Source organism: Equus asinus, chromosome 21 (genome assembly GCF_041296235.1).
Source record: "Equus asinus isolate D_3611 breed Donkey chromosome 21, EquAss-T2T_v2, whole genome shotgun sequence".
Lineage (NCBI taxonomy): Eukaryota > Metazoa > Chordata > Mammalia > Perissodactyla > Equidae > Equus > Equus asinus.
This window is the reverse complement of record NC_091810.1, coordinates 42794346-42819514: the sequence shown is the minus strand read 5'-3', so window position 1 is coordinate 42819514 and position 25169 is coordinate 42794346. Positions and strand designations below refer to the sequence as shown.

General features: G+C 45.4%; 1 protein-coding gene across 2 annotated transcripts in view; it reads right to left on the bottom strand.

The window, feature by feature from the left end:
• Nucleotides 1-3658: 3658 nt before the first annotated feature.
• IL17RD (interleukin 17 receptor D) overlaps nt 3659-25169 on the bottom strand; it is a 64046-nt gene continuing 42535 nt past the window's right edge. The window contains exons 3-13 of one of the 2 annotated variants that reach the window (XM_014868759.3): nt 24477-24602; nt 21186-21304; nt 20510-20630; nt 18515-18559; nt 18257-18408; nt 17108-17173; nt 15829-15883; nt 15227-15337; nt 14245-14429; nt 10931-11867; nt 3659-9934 (exon numbers count right to left, since the gene is read on the bottom strand). In XM_014868759.3, the coding sequence (XP_014724245.2) occupies nt 9822-9934; nt 10931-11867; nt 14245-14429; nt 15227-15337; nt 15829-15883; nt 17108-17173; nt 18257-18408; nt 18515-18559; nt 20510-20630; nt 21186-21304; nt 24477-24602 (2030 nt within the window). In that variant the 3' untranslated portion in view covers nt 3659-9821. The remainder of the gene's footprint in view (nt 9935-10930; nt 11868-14244; nt 14430-15226; nt 15338-15828; nt 15884-17107; nt 17174-18256; nt 18409-18514; nt 18560-20509; nt 20631-21185; nt 21305-24476; nt 24603-25169) is intronic. The other variant, XM_014868760.3, reaches the window with a different exon arrangement.

The following is a 25169-nucleotide window of genomic DNA, read 5'->3' as shown; positions in this document are numbered from 1 at the left end:
ATGTCTGGGGGATCACACTTTATAACTGCACACCCCAAAACCTGCCCCCAGTGACCATGTCCCCACAGTCACGGGGGCTCACCATGTGCCAGGTTCTGTGTCCGGAACTCCATCTAGCCTCACATCAGCCCTGTTAGGTATTAAACTATTACTCACTTTCCAGATGGGGAAACTAAGTCCTAATCAGGTCAAGTCACCTGTCCAAGGTCACACAGCAAGAGGCAGACTGAGATCTAAGTTCAGGGTACCTGAGACCAAAGCCCCACTTTAATAACAATGATTAAAAAATAATCATCACCATCTCGCCAATAGTAATGCACAATTACACACAAATGTGCAGGCTCTTCAAGTACGTCCAACTTCAGGCACACAAACCAAAGAAGGACCTGCCTGTGTCTGCATTCTGCCACCAGGCGTGCTCCGACCTTTCTTTGCAGCGAGTTCTCCCTGGCCTGCTCTTGCCCAGCCTGGTGGGAAAGGTCTACAGTCTGTGTGGAAGCTGATGCCTGCCCACTCCCTGGAATGTTTCTGACCAGCAAGAGTGGGAAAGACCAACAGACCCGTCTCACCCTGGAGGACCATTACTCCATCTCTGCCTGTCTCCAACTTCTAAAACTCGGAAAATTCCCCTGACCTCACACTGATAGTCGGTTAGAGAAACAATCCCTGCTTTTGTTCATGTACAGGGGCGTGGCCATCTGCCTGGCACAGGGACCTTGAAGCAACAAGTCCAGAAAAACGTGTCTCTAATGGAGCTGAAAAATGACCAGGAATAAAGGAGCATGGTGAATCGAACATTATCAGATCTCAGAGTAAGCGGTCAACTGTCACAGGCTATGTACAGTCAACTATTAAGAACCCCTGGAGTTACTGCCTTAATTTAACTTTGCTAGGAGCATCTCCTCCTCCCAACCCCCATCTCTTCCTTCCTGGACCAACACCAAAACAGCCAGGCGTGGACCCACCCTTCTTTCCTGGGGCATAGAGATGCTTTAACTTAGCACCTGCCAAAGTCCCTGGGCTGAAACTCCTATGAGCAGGGAGCTATCTCCCACCCATCCCCATATAACCCCTAAAGAGCCCAAGATCTGCTCATCCACAGAATAATTAATAGCCACTATTTACCAAGAACCTAGCACTTGCCAAACAGTCGTGAGTGCTTTATAGACCCCATCTCATTTAATCCTCAAAATAACCCTATGCGGTGGGTATTAGCCCCATCTTGCAGACAAAAAAACTGAGGTTCAGAGCAACTAGGTGATTTGCCTGTATTCCCAGACATTCCTGACATATAAAGAGGTGGTCTGGAGGGCTGGGATCATGTGTGCATCTTATCCATTACTACGTCCCCAGTACACACTTTACACTCTCAAATAAATGCTGTGAAAAGGTTGCATCATCTATAAACGTGAAAGATACTGCAACATCCTCTCCAAAAAGAGGCCAGGGAGCCTACCCCACTGATCTTGCATTATTTTCCCCTAATCCTAAAGACCCCATCTGAATTTTGTCATTGCAAAAGGCCTTACCCCATGTTTATATCCATCCCTCTCTTCATTACACCCTCTATAGCTCCTATTCCTGGACCACTTCTGGTTTTGCCCCTGTGGACAGTGAGGACAGGATATGCTGGGGGTAGGAGAGGAAAACAGACATTTATTGAGGACCCACTCTGCCCAGGACAGCAAAGATGTGTTTTATGTCTCCTCCTTCCTACGCCTGCTTAGCTTATTGCCTATAGTCTCTTACTCAATTAACCAAAACGAAATCTTTTTTTCTAATTAAAGCCTGCAAGGGGAAACCAGTCTTTGCTACCTCTACGGTTTGCATTTCTAAAACCATGTAAAACCAATGGCAAAGACCCACAGATGTTGGTGACTATAAGAACCCCAGGCAGCTGTGAATGGACTCCACTTTCTAATACCACGGCAAAAATTAGGGCTTCTCATGCTGTCCAAAAAGGATTTTTTTTTCCCACTAATAGAAAAGAGGAATTCACTTACTGCAGCACCTGCCTAATGAGATTCTTCCAATCGAGTCCTTTTAGATCCATTTGCTTAACCTCTGAGCCAGATCTACTCTCAATATTTGGATTGAGAAGGGAACCAACTCAGCACAACTTGCTACTCACGGTTCTTTCTTCCCCCTATAAATCATATGGAGGGACAGTGCAGCCCGCTGGTTAGAAGTGAGGACGATTCAGACATCTGAATCCCAGTGCTGCCGATTTCTTGTTTGTGCCCTTGGCAAAGCTACTTGATTTCTGGGCTTCAGAATCTCAAAAACGAGGATGCTAAAAGTACCTTCCATATTGGATTGTGGTGAGAAAAGACACAAAGAGCACTCAGAGCAGCAAGTAGCCACGCTAACACTCAAAGGTCGTCATCACTTCCTCTGCCACCGCTGCAGTTATGGGAAAGCATTCTGTTGCCTTTGACCACACACGGACACATTCCAGCCCACTGCTACCTGGATGGCTAGACCTTTACAGAGGGGAAACAGGAGCAGTACAGGTAGGGGTTGCTGCAGCTCATAGCCCAGCTTTGCTACTAACCAGCCGTGAGATTAGGATTCAGTGACAACCTCTCTCAGACTCAGTTTCCCCGACTGCAAAATGAGGACGGTAAGATTACCTACCTCACAGAGTAGCTGTGAAGATAAATGACATGATGGCATGTAAAGCACTTGGCACTCAAATGCTGGCTCTTAGAACTAAGGAGAATCGGCAGAGAGCATGGGAAAGAAGAAATCAATGAGCAAAATGACAAGTAGTGTCCTGGGTGAATATGAACAGGAAAAATGAAGGCTACATCAAGGACAGGAGGCAAGAACTTGACAGAATTCCCTCCTTTCAGCAACCAACAGTGCTTGGCTCAGAGCTGTTTCTACCAATCCTCCTGTGGGGAGGGACCAAGTAAACAAGGAAAATCCAATGTTCCCAAGACCTAAAACACCTACCATATCCTTTTCGGGTAACGGCCATCAGGCTTGTGTTCTGCGTCCTTGCCTTTTCTTACCACTCATTGTCCTCTCCTGGACACCGGGCATTCCCTGAGCACGAACTATGTGCCCGTAAGCACTTTCCATTCATGACCCTGTTCAATTCACTCCTGAGAAGCAGGGCCTTTGACTGGTCCCTTCTAGGATGAGCAACTGAGGCCTAGAGGGCAGTTGCAGGGTCACAGTGACAAGAGCAGAGCTGGGAACTGACCCCGAAGTTGCTGGGCACCAAGAATTAACCCACAGAGCACAGGGCACACAGGAGGGGAGGGAACATCCGTCGGAAGAATGGACAGGCCCCTCTTTTTCTTTTTGAATGACGGGAAACTTGTTGTGGCTCCCAAATTTCAGTGGCTCTTGTCAAACTTCTGCAAAGTCCATTTGTTCTGAGAATCAAATTTCTTCTTGATCCGAGTACCCCGTCCCTGCTCCAGACGCCACACAGACAACAGGTGCCTTCCCGTTGGAAGGTGAGGTAAACGGCCAAGGACAGCAGGTTCCTCTTTTCTAAAGTGCAAGAAATGCCAGTCATCCTCGCCTCCTACCCCTGGCTAAGCTCTCTCCTTCTCAAAGGAAGAGCCCCCAGCAAACCATGCTGGGAACCCCAGCGATTCCGGAACCAGGAAAGATGATTTAGAATAATGAACTACACAATATTAAAAAAAAACATTTTATTTGATGTAGAAATTCTAAGGTACAAAAACAACCTTTTGCAAATGTCAGTTGTGATCTACTGTCACCTATTTACAGTTATGTACAAATCAAATAAGATGTTAATGTTTTCAATGTACAAATACAGAACCCTGCTACAGTCTGTCAGTGCTCACTCTTCCACCAGACCCCACAAAGGACAAACCTAAAGAGGAAACAGCGGCAACCACCACCGTGTTCCACAGGCTTTCCCCCCTAGAACGTAGTGACAGGGAGCTTCTGTAGTGAAAAAAAAAAGGAAAACCTAATGGTGAAAATAGAAGTTATCTACTCTCTAAATGAACACATTTGGTTTTTACAAAAGTTTTTGCTCTGTCCAGACTCACTACGGTTTTTCCTTGAGACAGAAAAAAACTTTTAAAAGTAACAGACGATTACACATTAGCATAATCCAATGGTAATTATTTTATGTAACAAATGGAGCAGCCAACTTTGTCTACGTTACGTACAAATAGAAGATCGCGTCTTCGAATCTTCTTGACCGGAATTTTATTTGATATAAACGTACCATATGCAGTCATAACGGTTTGCTTTTGTCAGACTCCCAACTGCGCAACACACAGTGCTTGGTCAATTCAGAGACATGACTCCAGCCCTTCAGAACATGGAAAGCTCCTTGAGGAGTCTGTGGTCCCAGATGAATTTTGGAGAGGAACCAAAGTTCAGGAGGGAAGACGACTGATCAAAATTCCCAAGAGGTCCTCACTCAGTCTCTTTACAAATTAGTCCTTAGCAACTGCTATCTATCTCGACAGTGGTTAAACTGAAATCTGCACCATTTAACAATATTGTGCATCATGAATTAAGGCTGATGTCTAGACATATATAAAAATAGAATCCAAAACTGGGAGGGAGGGGTAGCTGTCACTCAGAAGGTAAAAGCTGGTCTTGAAGAGTATCTTGAAGAAGCTCAGGAATGTCATTAAACACATCAGGAATAAGCACCAAGTATTTGACCAAAAGAGGGGAAAACGACACATCTGATAGAAGACTACTGCCAAGAAAAAAACCCCAAATGCGTGACAAATAATCCTCAAAATGAATACAGGGGATATACCATTTTATAAAAGTGCCATTATATTTTTAAGTAGTAAAAGAAGCTGGGCACATAAGAATTTCCCTGTAATCCCCATCCTGAGCTTGGCCTTCACAAGGCACTCATGTGAATAAGGCACTACATTCTATTTGGGCGACTCAACTGAGTTTGAAGCTGAGAAACAGAACAGCAGTGAAAATTATTAAGCCCTTGGAAAACGAGAGCTATGAAGCATGGTTGAAGTAGGTGGGGTTATTTATCACTGAAATAAGAACACCAGTGGGATGACTTCACTGTGGTTTTCAAATACAAGGAAGGTGACCAGCTGTTCTTTTTCCACCACACACTGAACAAAAGAAGCCTGGTTTGAATTTGTATAAGGAAGACATACAAAGAACTATCTGATCAGCAGGGCAGGTTACAGAATCTCCTTCGCTGAAAATCCAGAATCCCACCCACAGCCAGATGTCTGAAATAATTCAGGCGCGGCCCTGTCTGACACTGAGGCGAACACGCCAGATAATCCAAACTTTCTCCCACCCCCAAAACTCTGAAATTGGAATCAAAGCTATTGGCTTACAGGCAGACTTCCTTTTGTTTATTTTCACCCTGAGCCTGGAAAGGTGGTGATACAGCAAGGATGACCTGACACCCCATGTGGACTCCTATCTGATACTTCGATATCGAGAAGAGCTTTTCTCCGTGCACGTTTCACACCTCCAGAACAGAGTCGATTCACAGATCGTTTAAAACACAAGACAAGGCAAATACCCAGCTCGAGTGGACACTCGGGCAGCCTTGCCATCCTCCCCACAATGCCTGCTTTCCTTATTAAGTCCAGGCCTGAGCTCAGAACACTGCACATCATCTGAAACAGTGACGACGCCAGGAGCTAAAACCATACACAGTGTCCTTCAGGTTGCGGAGTTTAAATCAAATTGTTCCAAGTGTCCTATTTTTTAAATTGAGAGAACATAAATCTGGTTTTAAAATTAAAAACTGGCTTGCCTTTCTCTTAAGACCCCATTAAATGTAGAAGCAATCAAAACATTTCAAATACATTCAGAATCATATCAAATTTCTTTCGGGGAGCAAGAGGGAAAGAAGCAATCCCACCACTGGCTGCATTTGGTCATTAGCGTGGATGCCTTTTATTTCAAATATTATAAAGCAGAGATGGCAAACCGGCAGCTGGTGAACCAAATCAGGTCCACCCATGTGTTCTGTTGTAAACAATTTTTCTGTAATAGACATTTAAAAAAATTTAGTTACTAATACTAAAAAAAAATCAGAATTTTGCACATAAAACTCCAGATTCTCAGCTTCCCTTGAAAAATGGGAACATCAGGAAACACTGCATGGCCACAACTGGCTGGAATGGCTGCCCTCTATAGGTGGGACAGGAGCGCTTCAGTTTGCCACAGTCCCCACCATGCCCTACTGCTCCCTGACACTGAGAAGGCATACCATTGCCATTTATCTTCACACCTTATTTATCATTACACCTGGCCTGCTCCACTGGTGCCCCCTGAAGGCATAACATCTGTTAAATAAGAGCAGTAGTCTTCACCAAAATAAAACAGAAAAACCTAAGAACCTCCACCTTGGCATTGTCCACCTCTCTCCAATAAAGACACAAGAGTAATTCTTCTCTCCTTAAGAGAGCCAAATTAGTGTTGAGGTGGTTGGGGACTGCAGGTTTTCTCTCTTTGGGGAGGAGGGTGTGCCATTTCTTCTCCAGGAATAAAACAGCTTTTTTTCTTCCTTTGCTTCTTTTAAAGGAAAAGATGCTCAACTCTGAAAAAAGGAAAACTTCTGAAAATCACACAACCCCAAGTTTGGAGGGATAGTTTCCTCTTTATTTGTGCTTAAGAGGGGGAATCTGAGACTAGGGGTAAAAAATTAAAAAAAGACACTTGTGGCTACGAAGTAGCAAGACCCAACTTTGACAAACACACACACATGTCACCATTGCTAAAGACATTTTTCTGATCTTCTGATCTGGGACTATCTTCAATTATTGCTAATGTGTCAACCAAAAACTGTCTCATAACTTTATGGCCCCTTCTTATTTTTGGCTCAAAATACTATTACCTGGCTTGGTCATGCACATGAACACCTGGACCTGGACCCGAATGACTTCTGATTCTTTCTGGAGAAGAGTGTGCCTCAAAGGCCCAGGACGCGGACCTCTAGAGGACCTTCTGCCCCCTGTGTGGCTGGGCTGGGTCCATGCAGGTGGTCCCTTTGGCTTGGAGCCAACCTCTGAGAGAAGAACACACCTTAACTGGGCTTTCATCTCCCTGACCACTCTCCTAGCAAAGCTGACCATCTCAGATGCTAAGTCCCTTCTGGAGGGTGTTGGTGAGTTAAGATAAACAACTAGACCCCTACTTTCAACTAACTGCAGGCTTCTTGGTTCCCTGGAACCCTGGACTTACCTCTGGTCTCCCGTCCAAAGGACACCATCTAACTTAGCCCCACAAGCCTTTTACTCTCAGGATCAAGGCTTTTCATTGAGACTATCCTTTATCGTAATTCTTGTATCCCCAATGTCTAAAAGCCTGCAACTTGGCAGAACCTTTATCTGAATTCTGTCTTACCATTTCCACTGTCGGAGACAATGTGTGAGCCAAAAGACGCAGCTCTGCTTAAATCAGATGTTTTGCCTTAATCTACAAGGCAACCATTTCCATTCCCAGCATGAGCTGGGAAGGGTAAAAAACAAAAAGTAAAACTAATAAGGCAAAATCATCAAGTCAGACCTTTCAGCTTATTCTGAACCAGGCATTCACGCTGTGGTTTCATTACTTGGCACAACAGAGACTGATTTTGTTGTATATCACCAACATTAGTATTTCAAAATAAGTACCCAAACCCTAAATCCAAACTAAAACATCACCTGATTCTTGGACTAGCACACTTTCCCCTTCCATTTGCATAATAAATGAGTCCATTTAGCAAGCTCTCGGCCCATGTTCCTGGCGCCCAGTTGACGTTTCCCTTCCAGGCCTCCATGCTCTCCCTGGGGCCACTTTCTCAGAGATGCCTCATTTCACTGCAAAGCTGAATATCTATCCTAAAAACAGCTCCTCCTGGTTCCTTTAGGGGCACGCACCATTTCCTGGCTTCAATAAGAAATCTCTCTAAAAATGCTCCAAAGTGAATTTTCATATGTTAGCAAGTTTGGACAGACCGATCTCCTCCAAAGAACGGATGGTGACGATGGAGCAGCAGGACAGTCTCTTGCGGCAGGAGCTCTGTGCTCATCCTGAATTCCACGGTGACAACACGGAATGTCTCTTCTCCATCAAGATGCCTGGCTTCATGGGGGAGACAGTTCTGCAGCTCACTTGTCTCTCCCTCAGAGCAGCTGCAGGAAACCTGATGCCAGAGAACAGACGAACACGTTCCTCTCCCGAGAAGCTAGCAGCTGCCTTTACAGAGCAGGGAGTATGGCATTTGCATCAAAAATACACACAAACCTCTTTTTTCCGATAAGGGTGCAAACTTTCCCTTCCCCACCCTCCAAACTTGTGCTGGGAGGGAAAAGTCTTGCCCCATCGCACCTCTCACCCTGTCTTGGGATGTTTCTCAGTGTCCCCCTTAATATTGGTCCTATTTGCTGAAGGAGTGAAAACCAGTCCCTGGTGTGAGTGCTGAGAAAAGAGGGTGCCAAAATCTAACAGCACCTGTGAAAATGGTGGAAAAAGATACTCACACCCCTTCAAGGGCATGAGGAGGAGAAGGGAACAATTGTTTTCCCTCTGGAAACAGAAACTCTATAGAGAAGTCATTGATAAAAAGAGAACACTTACTTTTCCTTTTTAAACCCAATTCTTTCCTCCTAAATTCTAAATACCTATTTTTGGTAGGATAGAGCACAAGAGACAAATCTTTCATTGAGTAAGTACCACCACAGAAACTCAAAAACATGATGCACAGGCTGGGTTGTGGGGGGAGTGCTTTAAGATTCGAGAATTTAATGATTTCAGGGCCCATGTCTTCTTTAGATGACACTCGAAGAGCACATTCATCCTTTGTGACAGTCCCCTCCTTTTCACCTTCTTAAAAAGAGGTTTGTCATTAGTCAAAACCAGTTTAGCAGATTAACTGGCCACTACCTCCAGGCCACCGTGTTTCAGTGGATCCTGATCCCTAATATTCCAGACGTAGCTTTAGACCAGAAGCCAACCGAAGTACGAACTGCAACATCCAGCAACGCAGCCCAGTCGGGATCAGTCTCTTAAAAATAAACTTCCAGACATGAGCATCTGAGATACAGCACAGTAAATGTAACCCAGGGAGCCTCGGCAGGCAGCTCTGGCCCTTGCATGATGCCTACTCAGACCAAGAGGTGGCCTTGGGTGCTGAGCTCTGGTGCCTCCTACACAATGACAACCCATCTCAGAAAGAATGGTCTAGATGGTCAGCTTGGCCCCACAGCCCCCACCTCAGCCAGGCATGACGCCTACTAACACACAAAGGCTCGTTTTATGAAGGCGACCGTAGTCAGCCACCTCCTTGACCTCTGACTCAGAGCTTTTTCAATACCCATGGCATCGTAAGTTCCATACCAAAAATGGACAGGAACATCATCTGTAACGACATACATTCCAGATAGACTGGCACTTGACTTCTGTCGCTGTAACAGCATCAAAAGTGCTTTTCCCACGAAGCATTTCCAATCAAAGTAGCCAACAGCGAATAGGCAAGGTTTGTGCAGACAAACTAAGTCTGAACGAGCAGTGTGAGTACTTTCCTGTTTCTCTTTACATATTTCCTCCCTACATCCCAGAACTGGCTCTAATCCAAGGTCTGACCTAATGTGACAAGCTGTTGTCAGACCTTACGGACATGCCTCTCAGAGCTCCATATGGTTACAGAAAGTTGGAGACTTTGCCAAGATATCTGGTAGAGTGTAGGGGCAAGGAGAGAGAGTACTGGCCCAAATTTCACTCCAAATATCCTTGTAGGAGACCTCAGCTCCAAGTGGGCCACGCAGCCAGAGAGATGAGCTGGGGAACCAGAGAGGCGGCAGCTAAAGTGGCAATGCTTAGACTCTTCCATTTCGTTACAAAGGGGCGACCGCGTGGAGTTCACCAGTGTAGCTGCAGCAACCAGGTTCTGCTTTGCACGCCCCGGAGGCGAGGAGCTTGGAAGGAAGGGCAGGAGGGTCCTCCTCACCTAAGGAAAGAAGAGAGGGCAGAGCCACACATCACTGCACTTCACTGGACATGGCGCTCAGGCCAGAACGTGGCTGGACCTGGGTGTGGATGACGGGCTTTGCACAAGTGAGGCAGGCGTCCCAACCAGCTCAAGATGGGGCACTCTCAAACAGCTGACAGGTTCTAGTCCCCCTAGTTGAGGGTCTAGGGTTTGTATTCATGATTCCAGCTAGTCACAGGCACAGTAAAGAGCAGCCCGAGTTCGTACCCGGGAGGGGCTCCCTAGGGAAGCAGGGTCCTCCTACAAAGCTCTCCTCCCTGGAACCTGTGCTGAGCAACGATGGAGAGAAAACTGCACTGTGAACCCAGGTTTAACAGATGTGGCTTTAAAGACATTGGGAGGGTGTGGGGTGGTGAACACTAAAAGTCCCTCATCTAACACCCTTGGACCTTGGACCTTCAGACATTTTTGGAGTTTAGCAAGGTGATTGATATAATGCACATACTGTATATTACATAACGTGACAGCTCACCATAATTTAACATCAGTATTTCTTTTTTTTTTTTTTGAGGAAGATTAGCCCTGAGCTAACATCTGCCACCAATCCTCCTCCTTTTGCCGAGGAAGACTGGCCCTGAGCTAACATCCATGCCCATCTTCCTCTGCTTTATATGTGGGACACCTACCACAGCGTGGCTTGCCAAGTGGTGCCATGTCTGCACCCAGGATCCAACCCAGCAAACCCCGGGCCGTCGAAGCCAGACGTGCGAACTTAACCACTGTGCCACCAGGTTGGCCCCTTAATATCAGTATTTCTGCAGCTCACACATGTGAATGTTCCCAATACCTGGGATAAATCAAGACTATCAATGGAGTTGTGCTACTTCCCATCAGGTTTCACTGCCAAGTAAGGCTGCACCAAAATTAGAAAAACACTTTCACGTATTTCAGGATTACAGACAAAGGCTGTGGCCGCATCAGGAACCCGACCACCCTCCCCCCTCCGCGCCTTACCCAGGCCTGAGGAGGATGACATGCTCTCCGTCAGCGAAGACGTTTCCGTTTGGTCCATGGAGAGCCCTTCCATCAGGGGCAGGGACAGCTCGGAGGAGGGCACGGAGGAGTCGTAGATGCCCGAGTCCCGCGGCATGTCCGAGGGGCCGACGGCTTTCACCGTGTGCAGCAGAGGCTGCAGGGCCGAGCTGCCCCCGGGCCCAGGCCCAGCCTCGGCGTCCTGGTCCAGGCCCAACTGCTGACCTTCCGAGGGCAGGTCGGCAGGCGCCGCGGGGATGGCCGCCTCGGCCTTGAGGCAGAAGTCGCTCTCAGCTCCTGGTTTGCACAGGACGTCGTTTAAAACCAAGCCGGAGTCAAACTTCTCCAGCACTGGCTCCCGGGAGCGGAGTGGAGGAGGATGGAAGGTAACGAACTGCTTCTCAAACCAGTCGGGCTCGTCGTCGATAAACTGGTGCATGTTGCAAATGGCAACGTAAAGGGACCGGCCCGATTTGCTTCGGAAGTAGTTTCTCCTGCTGATGCGCCCGGGGTACTGCGCCAACTCCTGGAGGCCGCGGTCGTGGGAGTGCAGGTGCGAACAGAGCTGGGGCAGGTTGTCCATGAGTTTGTACTTCGTGCTCAGGTCCAGCACGCCGGGAACGTCCCCCTCGCAGGAATAGTCGAAGTAGACGGCAATGAACTTGCTGAGCGCCGCTGACGAGCTCTGCTTGGCCTGGCGGAGCTTTTCGGCAATGGCTGCCACGGCCACCAGGAAGAGCTCCCCCTTCCCCGAGCCGCGGCTGCTGCCTTTGTGCTTGTAGTTCTTCTTGTCCACAAAGTACTTCATGCCTTTGGAACACACCACGATGATGAACTGGGACTCCTGGATCTTCTGGATGACCCATTCTCTCTGCCCTTCTCTGCAGAGACTGAAGTCTTCCCACAGGTCCAGAGCCACCTGGAAAGAGAATGGGGAACCTCACTCACCTAGACAGCTTGGAGAGTCGAGTAACAAGAACAAGAATGTCACAAGCAGGTCACCTCATCTGTCTCTTAATCTTTATCAGCACCACTATGCAGGCTCCAAGTTGCCCAGGCACAGCTAACATTCCATGCGTGACAGTCACACACCAGGCCCACTGCATCATGCCTTCATTTTAGCATAAGACGGGATCATGACCATTCCCACCCTACAAGTGAAGAGGTAGAAGTACAGAGCTTCTAGCAACCTTCCTGTCACATAGCACACGTGAGATCCTCAAGGGACTTCGAGTGTGGTAGTAAGCATGGAAAACGGAGGCACTGGGGTTAATCTATTTGATGAGTGAGGCTGCCTGGATAGAAAGGCCGACTCTGGAGAGAAAGCTGGAAGGCGATGATGGAAAGACGCGGGTGAGGGACCCCAAAGCGGGCTGAGAAATGGGGCTTAGGACTGGATGTTAGAGTCGCCCACAATGATCGATGACTCACATCCAGAGCGTGTGACTGACTAAGCAGACCTCCGCGGCCATTCTCATAGCCCCAGGGCCAGCCTTGCTGTTTACCAATTGGTCAATAGCTGCAGAGAAGAGGGGTGAACTGCAGTACCACGGCCATTCTGGTTAACTCACTTGGGAGTGACGGGCACCTCCCACCATGACTTCACAGCGTCTACAGGGTCACATCCCTGCAGGACCTTTAACCCCAAGGGGGCGGGTACTGACAAAGGAAAGAAAACCAGGCATGCGTGGCCTTCTCAGAGGGCTTTACCTTCTCAGGCTATTTTCATCCAATTTGACTGAAAATGTCTCTTGGCAATGTATCAGCCTCTTTCTTTCTATAGTTCAGAAACTAACTCCCAAGGGTTATGCCTGAACGTGGCAGCCACAGTCTCTTACGGGGAAGGGGGTTCTGAAATGCCTTTGTCTCCTCTTCGGCTCTAAGGTGTTACCAAAGGGGAGAAAAGCCTCAACATCCACCCACTTGCTGAAAATAATCCTGAATTGTCTCACATTTTCCTTAATTCTCACTAACATTATATATTTTAAGAGCTAATTGGGAGTACACACCAAGCATTTAAAAAAATGTTCCCACCTTTGACCCAGCAATTCCATTTCCATATGTCTCTCTTTGGAAAATCATCAGAAATGAGGCAAAACTGAACTACTGAGATGTTTAACAATTTGAAATAACTCACTTATGGTGAATCAACATTATGGGTCACATGGCTATTGAAAATTGCAGTTTACATAGAACTGCTAATAGCATGAAAAGTTACTAAATGAAGAGACAGAAGAATCATTCCAATCCACCCAAAATGCAAACCTTCATGTATGAGTTCATTCATGTAGAAAAAGACTGGAAGGAAATACACCAAATATTAACTGTGATTCTTCTTTTCTCCAGGTTGAGATTACAGGCCATTTATTATTTGTCATGTTTTTCTAGTGTCCAGATTTTCTATAGTAAGTACTATACTCATAATTGGAAGACTTTTCCCCCTGAGGCTAGTTACTTACAAAGTAGAGCAAACGGGCTGTCTGTATCTGAAGAGCCTGTGCCACCAGCAAGAGCCTGGAGTTGTTTTTCAGCACTAGAGCCCACCCACCAACCTCTGAGCATGCATGTTAGGAAACCCGGCCAGCCTTGTAAATACGCTGTTCTGACACTAGGGGGCAGTCTCACCACGTGGACAGATTCTGAGAAACCCACCAGCCACCAAAACACCAATAACTTTCAATTATACAATATTGTACAGTTCTTGCATTTGTAAGAAACAGTGTGCCTTCCATGAGAGATTCAAAGTTCACTCTAAAATTAACACTCTGACATTACAGAAAATCTACACATTAAAAGCTAATTCAAGAGAACAGGTAAGAAACCAGAGCAGACCATGTGAGCACTTGATAAGTTTTTCCCCTTGGCAAAGCTCCCCCAAAGAACTATCTAAACTCTCTGCTTTACTTGCCATTCTCTCTTTGAGCCAATGCTCACTAGAATGTCTTGAGTGATCACCTCCTCTCACCCCATCGCATGCTCCCAGGCAGCTGTCATTTCCCCCCATACAACTGCATGGTCTTTTAAATACTTATAAAACTTCCTGCCAGGTGGGTGCCACTGAAGGCTTTTGAGCAGGAGTGTGTTAAGGTTAGAACTAAGTGTTAGAAAACATTTGGTGCTGGTGATGGGTGGGACAGACTGAAAGAAGACTGCAGGACAGACCCCAATTAGGAAGCTAGGCACTAGTTGAGGGCAGCTGTCACAGGAGGAGGCCTGGAGGCAGGGAGAAGGTGGCAAGGAGAGAGTACAGAGCATGTGTCCTGTCCAGGATAAAAGAAAGACTTTAGATTCCTCACCTCACAGCCGCAGAAGTCCTGGAGGAAGTAGGCAAAACACTGGACGACGTTCATGTGATTCTGGCCATCTTTACTGGAATAGCAGAGGAAGACCTTCGGCCGTGGCCGCAGCCTCTCTCTGGGCAGTGCTGTGGTGTAGGTGGAAGACTCAGAGCTCTCTTCATCTAAATGTGAATATATATTTTCTAAATTGGAAGAGAAGATAGGGTTGACGCCTACGAGCAATGCTGTGTCCTGTTCCCCAAGACTCGGGACCTAATGCTATCTTGAAGAAACAACAGATGACATGTCCACTAGAGCACTCCCAGTTCCACAGACCCACCAGCCCCTTGGGTCACCAGTGGGAATAGGACAGCTGATTTCTCCAGTGGAGCAACAAATGGCCAAAGCTTTCTTCACCTGAAATGGACCTCCTGGCAAGCCAAGAACACTGCAGAAACCCCCCTAGTCAGCAGAGAGCGCCCAGAACCAGCTCTTGCAGCCAATGCACCTGCTAGATGAGCTAAGCATTGGCAGAACTGACCTTTTCTCAAAAAAAATTTTTGACTGAGTTATAACGTACAAAGGTAAAGTGCATAAATCTTAAGAGTACATCTCAATAAATTTTTATCTAAGTACACACTGTGTAACCACTTAGATCAAGATATGGAACATTTCCAGCTCCCCAGAAGGTTCTCTCTTGACACCTGACTTTTATAAGTGATCAAGCCCTACCTATATCCTTACTTATACTTTTAGACTTCCTTTATGCTCTTGAATTTACCATCCTGAATATGAGAACAGAAGTTTGCCTGTCCTTTTTGTGGCTCCTGAGGTTATGAGTCAAGTATTTTAATTCTGGGAACTACAGTAGGCAGGGAACTGACTATAGGAGCTGGGTGGCTTCTCAGACGCCCGCTGGGAGGGACCCAGCACTCCCAGTGTCCACCTGTTGGCAGCAGCCCCAGCCCTGCCCCCGGGGGGACACAACACACAGAGATACCTTGTTGCTTCTTGCGGCACATTACAGTGAAGAGCGTCGCGAAGGCCGATACGACAACCAGCGGCACGGTGATGGCCACAGCTCTGATGGGCCCAGCCCACGGGGAATGCACTGGGAAATTTCAAAGGGATGCTTTTACACTAAGCAGCATAACAGGTTCAAAGAGAAATAATTTTTTTCTTTTTAAACACAACCACATAAATAGGTGTTAAGGACTCCTTGACCATCTTCCTCTAGAACCACTTTGGTGATGATAAAAGCATTCATTTTAAAGGGTTGTAGAAAACAATTCAACAGAATCTGCTGGGACGGTAAATACCACTGAGTGAGAATTCTGCCTAAGGAAACCTCCCCTCCCACCACTTTTCTTGCGGGGACAACTGACGGTTTGTTTAGTCCCAGAGACACACACGGCACTGGCTTTGATCTTTCAGGCATCAACATCAGGGTAGAAGGAAAGTCAGATTTGATGGAACATCATTTAAGAGAGAGGAGCTCAAGTTTTCTTGTGTTTTGCTTTTGTAAACCATGAAATACAGAAGGTGCCAAATACCTTGGTCTACCATAGTCCAGAGCCAACATTTCAAACAAAAAATCCTTACCTGGCTTTAAGGCATAATGCATCACTTTTCTTGTTGTATTCGTGTCATCCACCAGCTGCAAAACAGGAAGATGATGTATTATTTTTTTAAGTAATAGTATCTCAACAGATTTCATTCATTTTTTTCATGTGTGGATAGTGGGGGTCAGCGGGGGGCGGGGGTGGGGAGTGAATAGGGCAAGAGAAAGGGGAGCTGCCGCTGCCTGCGATCATTTATGAGCCGAGACTAGACAGTAATAGTCAGATACATCTCTGCTTTACTAACTTAAAACTCTCAACTTCATCACCTTGCCTTTCATGAATCAAAAGGTTCTTTATTCACTGATGAATTCAGCTAGTAAGTTCCACTATAACAATTCTCAATTAAAAGGGCATCTTACCACTGATCTTACAGGGCCTCCATTAATGCTTTAAGAGGGTGTGTCACTTCAAAACCACATACTACTACAGAGTAATGCAAGAAATTTGCAAGAATGCAAGAATTTGGTAGATGTTTCTACCAAAATGTTAGGCCATGTTGGTTGTCTGTGAATAGTGGGGCTAGGGACAAATTTCTAATCTCCCTTTCTGTTTTTCTTTTACTCCTATTTCTGTGGCATTTTTGATACTGGAAAAGTCGTCTAAAAGAAGAAAAGAAAAAATGTATCATTTACATGCTCTTTGAAGTGGTATTTAGAACTCACGTATACTTATACAGAAGAACGTCAGCAGAAACCCAGAGACGTAGAGGCAGATGTAATGGGCATAACTTTTGTTTTGCTGTTTTATTACTAAAACAAAACTGTAATGCTAAAATTTTAAAAATATAACTTTGCAGTATGAAGGAATATTACACAGAAATTTTAAATCATGGTTATGTAGACTTCAGTCTTGTGTCACTTAATGATAGGGATACATTCTGAGAAACGTGTCATTAGGTGATGTCATCATTGTGTGGACACCACCGACTGTACTTACACAAACCTAGATGGTATAGCCTCTCTGGTACTAATCTTAGGGGACCACCAACGTATATGTGGTCTGTCACTGACCAAAACATCATTATGCAGCACATGACTATACACGGTTACATAAAAATATTTATTTAAATATTTAATAGAAAAAAATCAAAGATCAAGTACATATAAACTTTTTAAAAAGCATGTTAAGGACCATGTAACAATATAACTGTGCATACCTTCAAGGTCTTGAAGTTTTAGGTGTTTCAAACAGTTGGAATTCTACATGAACTGGATTCGTTCTGTAGAATTAATAATAGGGCTTTCTTGAGCTATACGTACCTCGATTATATAATCCCCTGGAGAAACATTTTGAAGGAGGCAGCTGGTTGTCTCCGTATTTTGCTCCTGCAAAGAAACAAACAACTCACTTGTTTTAAAACTCACTTCTTGGATAAAAGTCATCAGGACCCCTTTTGTCCCCTAGAGCTAAAGGAGACTTGTCACGAGTCTCAACCATGTTTTCAGAAGATGTCGAGTAGAAGAGAAACAACTGTGTTTATCTGCCACATGTTATCTGAACTTCAGTTTAACAAAAGGCCCAGAAGAGCCTGGGACCCCTGTCATATTCCTATGCTTAGCTGGTGGCGCCCTCAGCAGGCATGTTTGATTTGAAGACAAAGAAACTAATTAGACTACCCTTTACTTAATAAAAGGGTGGGGAAAGAAATTTACCACTTCGTGTCTGTGCATATTTTATTTGCCATAATTTTAAACTTGAGCAGGTCAAAGAAAGTCAATGACAGAGGTGAGAGCCAGGAGAAAAGCAGACCCTCCCTACAAAAGGAGCATGTCTAGAAGGGAGCTCGGTTCTGTCATCACGACCAAAAGCCTCTCTTGGTGCTCATGTGGAGCGATCTAGCAGTCCTGTGGCTTCCACGAAATGCTTCACTCTCTCCGACCACCTCCAGTTTAACAGCTTATTACTGAGTTTCTGCTTAACCTTGAACTACGTGTAAACTCAGTCCTCACTGAAATGCTAGTGGCTGGGCTCCTGAATGTGGTTTTTCTACTTACTAACTGTGTGACTTTGAGTAAGCCAGGTGACCTCCCTGAGCCTCAGCTTCCCCATGTGTAAAGTGGAGATGACAGCAGACTCTGTGTTATAAGGTTGTAAGGATTCAATGAGCCTGAAGCTCAGTGACTAGCACAATATTTAAATATAGAAGAATAAACCAGAAATACTTAATTATTTTGGTTCCTTGGTAATAGTTTTACCAGGCTATACATCACCAGGGGACAGCTGGGGTGGAGATACCTGTGAAGTGAGGACGATAGCATCATGGCCCTGAAACGTACCCAGTGACAACATTCTGGAATTTCTACCATCTGATAAGAGTCAACAAAGTCACACTGAGCCATCCCAATTCCAGGTGCACAGGGGTCACTCTAAAACATGCAGTGTTCCTTTATGGACACATAGCCGCTCACCTGTTTACAGGTCTTTCGCTTGAAGGGTCCTTCGTGCTTGAGCTTGTAATGAAGATAGAAGAAACGAAAGCCAAAGGTGTGCGGCGCATGGTCGAAGGACACCTGCATGTCCGAGCCATGCTGAGTGACGTTCAGGTTCCGAGGCTTCCAGACTGGGAGGACAGAAGAGGGAGGAAGGGGAGTGAGCACCCGAGGCCACCCCGACACCACGGGGGTGGCAACACTTTGATTCTTATAGATAAGAACAGCTGTACTTACAGGGTTTACAGGCCAGGTTGTCCGGCTGTAACAACAGATCGCAGGCTATTAAGAAAGATGTATATTTTTAGTTTTAGGACAGTTTGACATTTTCCTCATTCAATAATTCAATAAAACATAAATACAGCACTGGGTGCTGTTGGGAAGAGTATAAAATACATCAATTCAACAACGATTTTCAGTACAGCACAGTTGTATCTTATGAAAATTTATACTGTACAATATAAAAACACTCATGCAGTCCACTTTATGCCAAATAAATGGAAACAGTGTAAAGTCAGATTTTAAAAGCTTGTCAAGTCTCAAGGCCGGTGGCCAAGGGCAGCAGGACTGTGTTCATGCTACTAGTGCCACATGGGGGCTCTGTTTCAGCTGTAAACAGAAATAATGCCAGCCCCTGCCCCACTGTACAGGCGTTTAGGCACAAGAGAACTTCAGAGTTATCCTGGTAACTGTCTTGGGTTATTTTAACCTTCACTAGCATTCTAATTTAAAATCCTTCTGATGGAGTCTGAAAATGACATCCAGGCATCTACTAAGTAGTAGTACCAGAGCTGAAAACCAGGCACCAAAGCCAGTGGCTTTGAAACGGGATTTAAATGCTGTAACACAGTAAGAGAGACCAAACGGCTAGTCCAATATGCCCTGTTGCTAACCCAGGGAGAACCCTCTGGAAAATGTCCACACGATGCCAAGAAAATCAAAGGCAGCACCAGGGGCACAGTGCACTGCAACAGTGATACACACTCTCCAGTCTCCACCTCACCTCCAGACAGACACACTGATTCCGATGGGAAATATTAATCTTAAATTATGCTAGTTTTGATTTAGGCAAGCTTTTCATAAACACATTCTTTGAATCCTGTATCTAGTTGTTATGTGCAGGCATCAAGAGATGTGGTAAAATGCATACGGTCTTTGCCCTATGGCATCTTATTTTAATTAAGAAAATGAGACTAATCATTACATAATAATCTTGCTGCATACAAAACTACAGTTTTTTTTTTTAAAAAGAAAGAAATACAAAAAGAAAACAACCAGAGTAAGAATTCTGCAAAGGGAAACATTAATGCCAGCTGGAGTTGAGAAGGAAAATATCACAGAGGATGAGGATGGCAACCAGACCACACAGGAGGGATGTGGGAATGGACTGACGGCTGCCCATCCACGGCGTGCAATGCCAGCCAGAAAGACTGACCAGGGAGGCAGGAGGGAACTGCTGCGGGTTTCAGGGTTCCTGGGCACCAAATCTGAAAGCAGAGTTTCAGGCTGATGAAGGACACACTACACCGTGAGCAGAAGAGATGGAAAAGGAAAGCCAGCACGGTTGGTGGTTTGAGAGTGTGGATGCCAGAGTCGGACTTCTGTGGTTCAAATCCTAGCTCCCAGCCAGCCCTTTAACCTCTCTGTGTGTGATTCCACATCTAATAAGCAGGGATGGTAAGATTAGATTCTTTACAGGGTTGTTACAGGGGTAAACTGAGTTAATATTTAGAAAGCATTTAGAACAGGGCCTGGCACATAAATGTTAAATAAGTAAGTACACTTTCTAGAAAGAGGGGATCTCAGGGGATACTGCCTAATTTTCTTAATTGAATCCTGAAAATGACAGGCTCACTCATAGAGGCCACCCACTGATGACAGGTCAAAGATGGAATCATTTCATGCTCCACCCTTCACCTTTTTTAGTCCTGGATTTTGTGGGGTTTTTTTTTTTAATCAAATGGTTTTAATACATGGCTGTCTTACAGCACCTTTAAAAACAAAACAAAATTAATCATCATGTCTACTCTAGAACAAGCCTGGAATGAGGGCTCTGGTTAGATGAATACCACCGAGGCCAAACCATCATTCTAATGTTGCTTTTCTGTTGCTTTTCTCCTCACCACGCTGGTTTCCTACCAGTATTTGGTGTGCTCTTGAGCACATCTCTGCCAAAAGTCATTAAAAGCAGAAGTCTCCTCAGGGGAACCAGGGAAGAAAGACCATACTCACCGCGGGTTCTGAAGAAGAAAGGGTGATAATTGCTCTCGTTTTTAATGGAAGGAAAAGGGACAATCTTTACAAAGTAATCCGTTTCAAATTTCATATTCAGGAAAGGCTGAGATTCCATTCCCTAAAAGGGAACAAAAACACACGTGACGTCATGGAGAAATTACCCAGCCCTCCACCAACATGCGAGAGCTCCAGTGCTCCCTGACGGTAGCCCAGACGCAGTCCCAGAGCTTCAGCCACCCGGACATAGTTCCAGAGCTGAAGGACATGTCCCAGGGGAGGAGGAAGTCAAGTCTATTTTCTGGACCAAGTTTACGTTTGGATCCCTAACTGAAAATGAAGATCGACCACGTTGTCTGTTCTTTGGCAAGGAAGCCATGGCTTGTTAACACTGAACCTCAGAGGTGGTGGGCCAAGCCCACATACATTCTTGAGAGCACAAAGCCACCTTCCAGGACGTGTAACCTGAGAGGTGTGTTTACCAGCAAGAGGTGCTGGAGAGTTTCTCAGGGAGCGTGGAGCAGGCTCGTGGTGTTGCCGAACCATTCTCGCCCACCTTGGCAGGCAGGGTGGACCCCATAGCCCCTCCTTCTCCGGTTTCACAGCCTTTCAATAGACCATTCAGACCCCCGGAACATGGCGTGTCTTCAGGAGCACATTCCCGCGTGTGACTTACAGTTCTTTTGAAGCTACTGTTGAGCTGCTTTGGGTCCTTTAGAATTAGCTGTTGGCACTGTCTGCCCTCCGACTTTAGCTCCTCCAGTATTACCCGAAATCCTTTTAGGAATTCGATGCCTAAGCAAAGCAGAATGCTTTTATTAAAAGCGGACCTAATTACTTTTGATCACACTTTCCTTCCTCCAAGATTACTGCCCTCTTCACCTACACAACAGAGTTAAAGGAATTCTTACTCTGGCCAGAATATCTGAGTTTACTGAAAGGAAAAATGCGTATCCTGCTTTCCTCTGGTACAGGCCAGGAGATTTTCGCTGTCCCACCATTACTAATTAATTAATCTCTAATCTAGCCACCCATTTCACAAATGCCCATTGCCTCTGTGGCATTAGGGTTCAAATAGTTAGATTCAAGCCACAATTGATCATAAATGTCTGCTGTGGAATATATAATTTCTAGATCATTAAACAGAGTGTATTCAGCTGATGATAATTCCCAATGCTGACTAGAGAGTCCCCCCAAACCATGTTTCCACTTGAAGTTTTGGTCCTATATTTGCTGACATGTTTCACTGAGCAAAGTACAAAATTCCCAACAAAGTATGTGTCTACACCCAAGGGGTTCCTAGGCTTGGGATTAAATAGCTTAGGAGAATGCTTATGTGATTCACAAAGCGGTTCTTGCTCTAATCACGCCTGAAAGGCAGACACCCAAGAGCTGCCCAGTGTGGGCTCTTCATACAGCACTCGGAGGCCCCAAGATGCCCACAGAGCTGCTGAAAGGCGCCAGCCCAGCCTCCCGCCACCTGAGCTTCCCCCGCTGCACGTCCGACTAGATGCTTTCAAAAGGATTAAGCTCTGATGGCCACAAGAGCCAGTACCCAGGCTCTGTATCCCATGGAGACCAGAGTGGTCCAAGTGCAGCTGGAGATCCCCAAAGCTGACCTCCACTGGGGTGATATCGATTTCGCATTCTTTCTGAACACTAGACAAGGAGACATTTTCAACCCTTCCCCTCCCAGGGCAAAAGTAATTACACGGGATACAATTAACCAGGTGGGAAAATTATTGATGGCAAAGGCCAGGGAAATCTTTTTCTCTTTCGAATAGGTTCTCCAATCCTGTAATTATTGGATGAAGAACACATATTTTATGGTGGGTAGGGCAAAAGAGCTACAATTAGAGCTTAGCGTGCTAGGGGTCAGAGTACCGAACGTGCAGGCACTGACTCTGCCATGCTGTATTTCAAGTACAAAGCTTCCTGTGGGGATAAGAGCCAGCTGACCCACAGCCCGAGATTCAAACATGCTGACAAGACGCAAGGTCTGTGACCAGCAACTATTTAGTAGATCTCAGAGGAACCTGTCTTTTGAGATTTTAAAAAAAAAAGAGTTTTGAACAAATCCTTATTATTTATATTAAGATTTAATTCATGCAATGTTCCCAGAACTACTGTTTAACAAAAGCCAGGTGATTAATATGATTCAAGACCATACATCTCACAATTACATAAAAACTCATCAGCTAGAGTGTGAGTATGTAGTTCTAGTTCTTATTTTCAAAACCTGCCTGAAAACCACTACACCAAGTCTGGGGTTGGAGGTGGAGGCAGGAAATGTAACTCTTATATCATAATGACACCTATATCTCAATACTACTAACACCTTGTCGCTATACAATGTTTAGCAATTTTATAGGGCAGCTTCCCACAAAGGAACTTATTTACTCCTTTCCATATTTAACTCATTAAATCCTCCTAAGATCTACAGCAGGAATGAATTATCCCCATTTAACAGATGAGGAGATTGAGGTATAAAGACACTAAAAGACTTGCCCAGGGTCACACGGGAATTAAATGGCAGAGGCGGGATTCAAAGCCATAGAGCTCTTAACCCATATGCTTTTCTGTCTCCCAAGGAGTTTCCTTGATAGAACCTGACAGAAACTGAGAACCTGTCCAGCCATCCCCACCCACAGATCATCATGCAGGACAAGCACAACCTTCTGCCCTCACTGTCCCACATGTTAGTTCTCTTACCAGCAGCTCACATCTACTTTCATTCTAAAGAGGGAGCCTGCAATTTGTCAGGCCAATCCCTTAACCACTGAGCCTTATGTGGAATGACCACTTCCCTTTTATCCACAGAATGTTTTTATCTTTAAATGTTAAGATAGTGTTATTTTTGGAAAGCCCACTGGCTTCAGCCCCAGAGTATTTACATGGGTGAGTGAGTGAGGCTCGTGGGTCTGATGCATCCCCCGTCTCTCTGCGCTCGCTTCTCCTGCAATCTGATTCTCCTGAGATGTAACCATTCAGATCAAGAAATTCAGACTTCACTTTACTTTTCTCTGGGTCAGATTTTTAAAAAATTCTAAGACAGGGTAGCAATGTCAAAGGAGCCAGCCTGAGGACCAGGTTCTGATGATGGTAACAACAGCCCCTGTCTTTTAAGAGCTCGTTCTAGAAATGTACCATGCGTGTCTCTAATTCTTACAACAAATCAAGAGGCATTGTTTTGGCATTTGGGAACCAAGATACTGTACTTTATAGATGGGGAAGCTGGGGCTCAGCGAGGTTTAAATGCCTGTTGTGAAAGATAGATTCTGGGTTCAAACCCAGGGCCAATCTGAACAAATGGCTCTCCCCAGGTCCCACACTCAACTATCTGACCCTCTCCTGTGTACCAGCAATTCATTAAAGAGGACAAGCAGTTTCAGCCCAAACCTGAATCTGGCCAAATGTGGGTTTGCTTTTTTCTGTTTCTCTGTTTTAGTTTGGTTTTTTCAGCCCACACAGTTTAAATAAAAATTCAATTAGTTGCCAACATTTTAAAATTATCGATTTCATGGTTTCTCGTGAAAACTGGAATTTTCCTGAAAACCCACAAAATGTGCCAATGGTGGGCCTGCAAATCTCTATGTGGCCACAAAGAGCTCTAATGCTGGATGCTGAAGCCATTACACCCTTGGATGGGTCACCTGTCCCCACGCTACTGCTGAGACACAGAGGCTAAGGCCTCAGTGCCATTTATCACTCACAGACTATCATTTTTCAAACCCGCATCTCTCTCAGTCACAGCCAAGGGAACAAAAGATGAGCCATGGGACACAGCATCAAGCTGTGCGCATGCCCAGCAAGTGCATGCAACAAAGTAGGGAGTGCGTCTGTGCCCAAGCCAAGCTGAGCTACACTCACATCAAGACCTGGCCCCTGGAGGCCGTCACATTTGGGACCTTGGCATGGGGCACTGCCTACCCAGACCACCCCGGTGGACTCCATTTTGACCACTTACCAAGGGCCCCTGGGGACCAAAGAATGGTAACTGCCACTCGGTCGTGGCAAGCGTACTGACTGATGGTGATGTTCTGGGCATCGGCAACCACGTGCTTCCCCACTAGATTCAAGTAAGCGGTGCAGTCTAGAGAGTTGGGAGAATAAGAACAGTTACATTTAAAATTTGGTTTTTATTTCCAAGTTTATCTTCTCAATTACACCGAGCACATCTGGAGGTGGCCAAATCCATTCTGTATAAAGACATGTGCCTCAAAAGCCCAAATAGGACATCAAAGGTTGATGTTTGGAAAACCATTAAGACACTGCAGTGGAATTTATTTATAGCATCACCACCACCACCCACTCCTTGAGTGAAATTCCAGGATGGTCTTGGGAAGATCATATACGGTCTGGCGTTTGTGTGTATATCTGGCATTAACTTTTTTACTATCACATTTTACCTAAATCAATAATTATTTATGTTAATTCAATCAGTTTTCGGCATTAGAAAGTGATCTGAAACAAAGCAATGGCTAAATAATCTGGAGTCTCTTTGTTTTTAAAAGAAACCTAGAGGGCAAGGTGACCAGGGAGAAGGAACTAACACAGGGATGTGAACTCACGGGAGAGTGACTGACAGCAAGACTGTAGGACAATCCACTTGGTATCTGCAAAGCTACTAACTGACTCAGTGATAAGCAAAGAACCTCAA